The sequence below is a fragment of the Hoplias malabaricus genome, chromosome X2, assembly GCF_029633855.1.
Source record: "Hoplias malabaricus isolate fHopMal1 chromosome X2, fHopMal1.hap1, whole genome shotgun sequence".
In the NCBI taxonomy this organism is placed as follows: Eukaryota; Metazoa; Chordata; class Actinopteri; order Characiformes; family Erythrinidae; genus Hoplias; species Hoplias malabaricus.
The window spans coordinates 43,219,335-43,229,131 of record NC_089819.1 but is presented as its reverse complement, the minus strand read 5'-3'; the positions used below and the strand labels follow the sequence as shown (position 1 = coordinate 43,229,131).

The 9,797-nt window shown below is 38.2% G+C and overlaps 1 protein-coding gene across 1 annotated transcript in view; it reads left to right on the top strand.

The window, feature by feature from the left end:
* LOC136677107 (protein ENTREP2-like) overlaps positions 1–9,797 on the top strand; it is a 227,633-nt gene that overhangs the window by 87,850 nt on the left and 129,986 nt on the right. The window contains exon 2 of the mRNA XM_066654524.1: positions 2,711–2,767. Within this exon, the coding sequence (XP_066510621.1) occupies positions 2,711–2,767 (57 nt within the window). The remainder of the gene's footprint in view (positions 1–2,710; positions 2,768–9,797) is intronic.

The window sequence follows — 9,797 nt, the reverse complement described above, 5'->3', positions numbered from 1 at the left end:
GTCTCACTGATCTGCTCTCGTGTTCTGGCACCAAACATATTTGAATCCAGTGTTTCTAGCATCTTTGGCTTGGTCTTCTAACCATGGAGTTTGAGTTTTGCTAACTTGTAATTTAAAATTAATTAATTCATTCATTCATTCATGTGTTTATCCATCTGTCTGTTCATTCATTAATTAATCAATTTATATATTCATTCATTCATCTGCTCAATCATCCATTCATCCGTTTGTTTGTTCATTCATTAATTCACTCATTTATTCATTCATTCATCTTCTGTAACCAGTTGATTCCAAGTGTAAGATGTTCATTCATTCATTATCTGTAAGCGCTTATCCAGTTCAGGGTCACGGTGGGTCCAGAGCCTACCTGGAATCATTGGGCGCAAGGCGGGGAATACACCCTGGAGGGGGCGCCAGTCCTACACAGGGTAACACAGACATACACACATTCACTCACACCTACAGACACTTTTGAGTCACCAATCCACCTACCAACGTGTGTTTTTGACTGTGGGAGGAAACCAGAGCACCCGGAGGAAACCCACGTGAACACGGGGAGAACACACCAACTCCTCACAGACAGTCACCCGAAGCGGGAATCGAACCCACAACCTGCGACACTACCTGCTGCAACACCGTGCCGCCAGTGCAATATGTTACAAGATGGAAACACTCCCTGTCCTGCCAGGCCTTTGCAGAGCAACATACACTTTCATTGTATTTTTAACTTAAGAAATATCAACCACAACACCTTCTCATATTTTCTGAAAGCTTGTTTTTATTTTGGTTAAATTAGTATCCCTCATAACCTGCTTCTTCCATTTACCCAAGGGTACCGTTCATTTTAATGAATGTCTCTGGAATATTAGGGGGCGGGGTTTCTGGTCTTATCTGGCATTTGGGGGACATCAATTATGCAAATTCTCAATTCACATGAGGGCAATCATTTACGAGCAGATAGCTTTGCTCCCACATGAATATCACCATTTTCACTTGAGCCAATCATGAGAATAATGTGCAAGAAAAATACAGTTTTTATTATATGATCGGCACTAACTGTAGAGGCAGAATGTTATCAAACTGCCTCTATTTAAGGCTTGATGCATCATTTATAGACAGACATATGATTCATTCATTCATTCTTTCATTCATTCATTGTCGGTAACCATTTATCCAGTTCAGGTGCTTCTGGAGCCTACCCAGAATCACTGGGTGCAAGGTGGGAACACACAGACCATCCTTCGCAGGGCAACAGACATATGATTATTATTATACATTATCCAGCTCCTGGAGAGGAGAGCAGTGATTAGCATAACTAATCAATAACAGTTTTGCTAAGTGTGTCCATAGACTGTATGTAATATTGATAACCAATACATATAGACAGTATGGCTTATTGACAGTTTATTTCATGTGGTAGTAATGGAAATGAAGTTGAATATGTCAATGAAGACTTCATTTATTGTCAAACTCAAGGACATTTCACATATTTCAGATATTCATACCTCCCTTTCCTTTATTGAATGTTCAGGCAGGCCATTAAATTATAAATGTGCCGTCATCAGGAAAGAAGCAGAAAAGAAATTTAATTGAAGATTCATACAATAAATATATCAGCATCTTAATATTTGCTGTTTCCATTTTTAAAGCAGCCTTTAAATGCTTAATTCAAAGAAGAATGGGATGTTTTTCCTTGGTTCCAAAGTTATATTTCAGCTTCCCTCAGGGTTTATTATTTTTATTGCATGTTTCCTGTTCCTTGTAGCATTTTCTTGACAGCGGCACATCATTTTAGACTGCAGTAAAGAAATCAGATCGCCATAAACCATTTTGTTTTGTGGGTTTTTTCTGTTTGTTTGGTTTTTTTTTTTTTTATCTAATGCCAGAAGACTACCTCTGTCTATAGTTAACTTATTCTTCTTTACTCTGAGTTTTACTGTTTGCAACTAGTTGGGAAATTGCTTTTCCCTCTGATTTTCTCCTATAAAAAATTAATACCAATGAATTAACTCTTATCTATAGCCTCAAAAATGTCTCCTTTTAGCAGTTTAGCTGCACCAGTGAAAGAAAGGCAGCTGAGGTGTGTATGGGTAGTTTTTTGGTTGGATGTAAGTTGTAACTGGTTGGTTTTAAGACGGCAATATGGCTTTTTAGTGTCAGTAGCTCGAACATAAAGAGTGGACTCATTAAAACTGTTTTATGTAGATTTAGTTTCTGGAGAGTTCTGTATATATGTGCGTGTAATATATACATATATAATGTGTGTACGTTAGCAAGAGAAGATCACAGTTTATATATAAGAAAGAAGAGACAGGAGAGAGAGGAGAGTTATAAAGAAGAGCAGTTTGCTGGAGGAGAGAGTGTTAGTGGGTAATAGAGGGTGAAGGAGACAGAAAGAGGGAGAGAGAGAGAGTGTGTGGGGGAAAGGGCTCTCAGCTACTGTAGAAGTGGCTATGAAAACACTCAGCTTGAGCGTGTGATAGCTGTGCTGTGCCTGTGGGGCTTGTAGTGTATACCACTGGCCTCACTATCGCACCACAAGGCTGTCCCCACACTTGAAATATTCACAAAGTCTCCACATTGCCCTTGAGGAGGGCAACTTTCTCATCCCTGGTGGCACACTGCTTCATTTCCCCTTGCCACTGACGCCAGGCTAAAATTGACTTGCTCAGAACTACTGGCAAAATAAATTGTTTTCTTGTCTCTGCAGGTGCTGCTGTCAGGTCTGATTGGAGTAGTGTCCTGGAAAAGACCCCTCTCTTTGGTGGTGAGTACCAGTTTGTTTGTGCTACTGCTGCACCACATGAAAAAACTGCTAGTACTGTTATGAATTTGTACTGTATTGATCATGACACCATCATGACAACTGACATATACGTACATAAACTGCTGTAATCGCTTATTCCAGCAAGACTCAGTGATGTCGATTTTTTCTGACTCTTCCTCTGTGTCATGTCGTCGAGTCAAGTCACCTCTATTTGTATTGCACATTTAAATCAGCATTCAACGTGCTTTCCAGTTGAGACAGGTAAGTTAACACTACAAATATAAATGGATTTAAATTAAAAGTGTGCAAGTTAAGTACACGCAGCAGGGACCTGGAGGTTGTGGGTTCAAGTCCCACTTCAGGTGTGTTCTCCCTGTGTTTGCAGGGGTTTCCAAATGGCACCAAAAGTGTCCATAGGTGTGTATGTGTTGCCCTGTGAAGGACTGGTACCCTCTCCAGGGTGAATGTAAAGATGTGGAAAAGGAATTAATGAGAAATGGAAGATTCTTCTACATCCATGATACTTAACGTGTATATATATATATATATATATACCATCAAATCTTCACAAAACCTACACATTTTTTTGTTTTGTTAGATGCAAGAATTTGTGTTTTGTTATTTCTCTTTATATAACTATTTATTTTTTATTTAACCAAGGTAACTGTTGTCTTATATTTTGTAAATATAAAATAATTTAAAATTTGATGCCTGCAGCACACTTCAAATATTTATAACAGAGGCATGTTTACCACTGTGTTGCATCACTGTTTCTTTTGAGTACTCTTCCCAATCATTTGGGAGCTGAGAATACTTAATATTTGTATTTTTTCAAATCGAATGGGGCACCATAGGAGACAGATTGGGACTGCAGGCATGCCAGTCAATCACATACTCTGTGTCTAGTTTCCCATGCATTGCCATCAGAGGGCTCAAAGTCACGCTCATTCAATCAGTCAGCCAATCACATTGGTCAGTGAAAACATTAATTTCTCCGTATGCCAGTTAAATATTTTTAAGTCCTTTGATGGACTGGTGCCCCATACACCCACCCAGTGCGCAGTAAATCCAGAACTGTGACTCTGAACACGATGAAGTGGTTAAAGGAATATAATCAATTCAATACGTAAATGCATACATATTGCTGAGATTAAAAGAATACTTTGACCAAATTGTCCTATTAAATTCCACAAAAAATCTCAACATCTCCAGAGAATATTGGAAAATATCATGTTCACTTCACATCAAAGCTGAAAAATGAACAAATAAAAACTGACAAATAAAGCGTACTGTGACATTGCTGTCATAAAATATCTTAGTGTTTACAATGCATTGCCCGTATTGGTTTTGTTAATGTTGATTCCAAACAACTCAGAACCAACCTGCTGGGACTGTGAATGGTTCTGACTGGTTAGAAGCTGATTTGCATATTCCCACCTTCTGAGATGGTTCAGGGGATAATATTGTGATAATTATTAACAAACAGAATACTATCTTCTCTAAGAGTGTTAGTGCGTGGTGTGTTTGTGTGTGTGTAATTGGAGCTTGTTGGGGGGCTGCCTGTGAATCTGTGTGTGTGTGTGTGTGTGTGTGTGTGTGTGTGGTATCCAGAGGCTCTGTCCTTTTGGTTTCCATGACAGTAACCGAATGGTCATTAGTCTTAATCTGTCCACCTACTCGCAGTGTCCCAGTACACACTGACAGTGAAAGCTTCTCAGCTGTGTAGCACAGACCCATTATTGGTTAATAACAGACTGCAATCTATGTTGTCTAATATAATTCAACATATAATTTATAAATATACATGCATTTGTGTAATATTCTCATGAACATAGGAATCCCAGTCATGACTAACTGAATAAGATCATATGTAAACGTGTAGTAATGTATTACTACATTAAAGCAATGTGTAATTTCATAGAGTTAGTTGAAATACCTTGCAAGTATCTTGTATATATATTTTTTATTTTTTTCAGAATATCCATGTCAAGTTCAACATTTTTCATTTGTTTAATGTCAGAGTGAAATGTGATTGAGTATTGAGTATTGAGTAATGCCTAGAAATGCCTAGCTCAGGCAGGAACACCACACGCTACCCATAGGTGCCCTTGGGCTAAACTCCTAACACTATATCAGCCTTCCTCTTTTACATGATTAAAGCTGTATGTTGAAAACATCTATCAAATGCCATAACTGTAAAGGTCTACCTAAAGTAGATATTCTAGTCTTTCTAAGTCTGGTTTTGAACATTAATTTACTATTTTGTGAATACTTCAAGAACAACTGGATAAAAAACTGTGGTGTCTGTTGTTTGTTATGTTTGGAAGCTGTTAAAGACGTTGAATAAATAAATGATCCATTCTGAAAAATAAAAAGGAAAATAAAAATATGATTAAGATAAAAGTAGCTGTTCTGAAGTTGTAAGTCATGTCTTAATATTTTTATGACTAAATAAGATGTCAGGGAAAGCCAAGCCTAGGAGCATTTGCAAGTTATTATCTTGATTTAAATGTGTTCATATTAAATAGATCCATATTAAATAGATCCATTCAACCCCTAAAACCTCATTACTGTTCAAACTGACATATTATTACCTTTAAAAGTAATTTTCAAGAAATGAAAGAAATGAAAAATTCCATTAATACCTTAAAAAAACCTTTTGCCTTCTTTCAGTATGGGCACATGTATGATCATACAATTAGTCCCCTCCTCTATCTCCACCCACCCTCTGCTGATGTCCATCAAATCATAAGCACTACACAGCAATGTTAATGGGATAGGTTCTTTAGGTTTATGATGTAAGAAATCCTGGCTGTCTGAATCCTCCAAGTTGAGACTGTCTTTGGAGAATTCCAGTGTCAAAACAGAACTACTCAGTCATGGTGTGTGTCGACTGTGTATTTCACACATTGTATGTCTTCAGGCAAATAAACAACAGCACATGCAACAATTGTTACAATATATATTATGTAAAACATCTTTCTCAACTGCAATATTGTTACGCATCATGCTAATTATGAGCTTTTAATGATCACATCAGCTGGGACAAGTCTTTTTTACACTTTAACGTGGCACCGAATACTAAAGACACAAACTGCACACTTTTTATGGAATGATGTCTATGTGCGTACTGGCACAGTTTTTTGTTGCTGCTGTAACCTTGCAGTTTCTTTGGGGATTAATAACGTATCCTTCTATCTGTGTATCTGTGAGTGGGGATCCCTTAGGGCCTTCTAGACTTTCAGAGAAGGCTTAATGATGTCTGGGAACTGTCTATAATTTTGAGATATTTTTACCTAGAATTGCCATGTTTGTTATATTTTATCACATCCTCAATCAATCAATCAATCAAATTTTATTTAAATAGTGCTTTTCACAACAGAAAGTCATCACAAAGCAGCTTTACAGAGTTCTGGGTCCAAGCCTCCTATGAGGAAGTCAGGAGCAACAGTGGCAAGGAAAAACTCCCTCAGCACATGAGGAAGACACCTTGGAAGGAACCAAGACTCATACGGGGAACCCATCCTCCTCGGGTCGACACCAGAAACACAACAGAGAACAGAACAGAAGTAAAAGTGAACGGATGACAGATGAAGGGGTTATAGTAATGTGAATGTAGAATATTAGTGATATATGAGTCTGAGGAAGGAGGAGATGGTCAGTGATTCTGTGTGAGTTAAAAGTAGGTGCAGAGTTAATTTGAGATAAAACATAGCATGGCCAAGCATGATAGTGTAGATGAGACAAGGCCAGGATCTTGTACAGGACACACAGGGGCTGGATCAGGGCAACGCAGGACATCTCAAAGCATGAGAGAGACAGGAGAAAGAAAATCAGACAAAGGAAAATAATTAAAATAAAGAGGTTAGTCGGTTCATGGTTCAAGCACAGGCAAAATTATCCTACGAAAAAAAAAAAAAAAGCTTCCACGGGTCAGGCAAGAGAACCCAGCAACAGACAGCGCGTGGGTGGTTACCAGAAAGCTCACTAAAAAAGCTGTAGCTATGGTAGTATGACAGGGTTAATACAAAGTAGTGATAATATGAAAACCATCTCTCACACCAATAGAGAAGGAGTAACCTGAAAGTGAGTGATTAACCAAAAGCTTGTTTGAAAAATTTGGTTTTTAATCCAGATTTAAAGATTGAGAGTGTGTCTGAGCCCCGAACAGTAATTGAAAGGCTATTCCAGAGTTGAGGAGCTTTGTGAGAAAAGGCTCTTCCTCCTGCAGTGTTTTTCTTAATGCGAGGAACTAAGAGTAGATGGGCATCCTGTGAACGAAGTGTACATGACGGGCGATAAGGCATGAGAAGTTCAGTAAGATACTGCGGGCCTAAACTAAAAGAGATTTATAAGCTAAGAGGAGAATTTTATAGTCAGTGTTAAATTTTACGGGTAGTCAGTGTAGGGACAAGAGAACTGGGGTGATATGGTCGAATTTTCTAGCTCTAGTGAGCACCCTGTTTGCCCTAGTCTTGACGTGAAGTTATAAATGCATGCTCTAGTTTCTTTGCATCTTTTAAGGTTAAAATATGCTGAATTTTGGCAATATAGCATAGGTGGAAGAAGGCAGTTTTGACTGTATTGGATATGTGGGTATCAAATGTGAGAGTCGAGTCAAAGGCTACCCCTAAGGTTTTAATGATGGTATTGTGCTTTACTGTTGAATTATCAAGATTAATAGCAGCATTTCTGAGTGAATATTTCTGAGTACCTGTACCTGGTAACAATACTTCGGTTATTAAAATTTTGCATCATCCAGTCTTTAATTTCAGTTAGACATTCTGTTATTTTATGTAGACAATCAACATCATTAGGTTTGGCTGATATATACAGTTGTGTGTCATCATCGTAACAGTGTAATTGAATGCCATGCTTATGGATTAGTTTACCCAGTGGCAGCATGTAGAGTGTGAATAATACAGGGCTAAGCACTGACCCTTGTGGAACACCATATTTAACTAAATTAAGATTTGAGGATTTATTATTCAGATAAACAAATTGATAATGGTCAGACAAATAGGATCTGAACCAAGAGAGGGCAGATCCTTTTATTCCTACCAGATTTTCCAGCCTATCAAGTAGCATCACATGATCTATAGTATCAAATGCTGCGCTAAGGTCAAGCAGCACCATAGAGATACAGCCCTTATCAACTGAAAGGCTGCTTTACTGAAGGATTCACTGTAAGACGGCTACATACAAAAAAAAAACCATGTATCCCCATTATATTTTTTATATTATTTGTATACAGTCCTCTGAATTTTGTGAACATTTTTTGCATTAATATACAATAAAGGTATATTGTTTTATATATTTAACATTTTTTTCATCTCATCTGTTGCCCTGTGATATATCTTTTTAAACTGCACATTTAGTGCGGCCCTCTAGCCCTTTTTCAGTGGTCAGTTTCTGACCACAGAATTGCTCTTGGCTGGCTATATATTGGTGATTCAAACCCCAGCAATGCTACAATCCTGAATATATTCATACCATCACAACACACTACTACTGCTGAGAAAATAAATAATAATACCTGATCAGTGGTGGTCCAGTGATGGCTCCTTTCCAGTGATGTATGTGGCAGAGGGGGGCTGACAAATTGTGCAGCAGCAGATGGGCTGCACTCAGGTACACGCTACTGTTTATGTGTTTTGGCACGGCTCTTCTCCTTGCTGTTCTAACCTTGCAATTTCCTTGAGTTTCTGTCTGTGTGTCTGAATAGATGGAGAACTGGCTAATTCAGTTAAATTATGGTTACACTTTAACCGCCTAATTAATATGGAAAATCATGCCCATGCACAGTGTGTCCAAATGATGATACAAACGTACATCTTATTAATGAATGAATGTATTAATTAATGAATGCATCTTTTGTATTCATTCTGTTCTGAGCACACCACTCATGAAAAGTGAATTCAGTTACTGTAAGGTGTACCCTTGTGGACACAGACATTCAGTTTCTATAAACTTCATAGAAAATCATTGGCCAATAGAATGGGATGATCTGGAGAGCTACTTTTGCATGTCCATCCTCCCTTCTCTGGTTCTTCATGGTTCTCTCATTTTTTCCACTCAGGTTTGTGCTCAGTACTCTCATTTCTCTGTTGTAGTCATTCTGTTTATGTGGTTTAACCCCACCTTTGCTCACATGAACAGGGAGTCTGCACTGCGAGTGTAGATGCTCAGATGGAGGGGCTGTACAATTTTAATGAGCATATTCTCGATGTAGAAAACATTGTGAAATCAAAAATGCATAATTTCTGCCTCAGAGAGCTGATCTTATTTCATAGTTTGTGGATTGGTAGGTACTCCAGATTCCCAAATTAATGTGCAAATGAACGAGGTTGTCATAATATTTCCCCTTTAATAATAATAATAATAATAATAATAATAATATGTTTTATTTATATAGTTCTTTACAGACCAAAGTGCAAAGGAATATTAAAGGCTATAAAATGCAGTTCAAATAAAAAAATAAATAAAGTTCACTATATCAAACAATAAAGTGCAAAACTGAAAAGCTTTAAAAATGAACCAAATGAGCTCATATATTAAAAGCAGATCTGAAGAGATGAGAAGTGATTTTAAAACGGCCAGGTCAGTGCAGTCTCGGATATGTTTTGGGGAGAGGACTTCGAAGAGAGGGGAACAGCTAGAAAAGATGCTCTGGCCCACCATGTGCGGTACTTAGTCCAAGGAGATATGGACAGGAGTTTGACATCAGAGCAGCAAACGTTTCTGGAAGGAGTGTGATGGTGAAGCAGGTCGGCGAGATAGGAGAGGGCCTGGTTATGAAGGGTATTGTGAGTGAATCTAGTGCAAAACTGGAAGCCAGCGAAGTTTCTGGAGGACAGGTGTGAAGTGATCACGGAACAGGAATGAGTGAGAAGGCATGCTGCTGAGTTCGGAATATACTGGACTTTATTAAGGCTTTGGGACATTGTGCTGTAGAGAATGCTGTTGCAATAATCACTTCTGGATGGGATGAAGGCATGGATCAACATTTTAGTGGCAGAGAGAGAAGGAT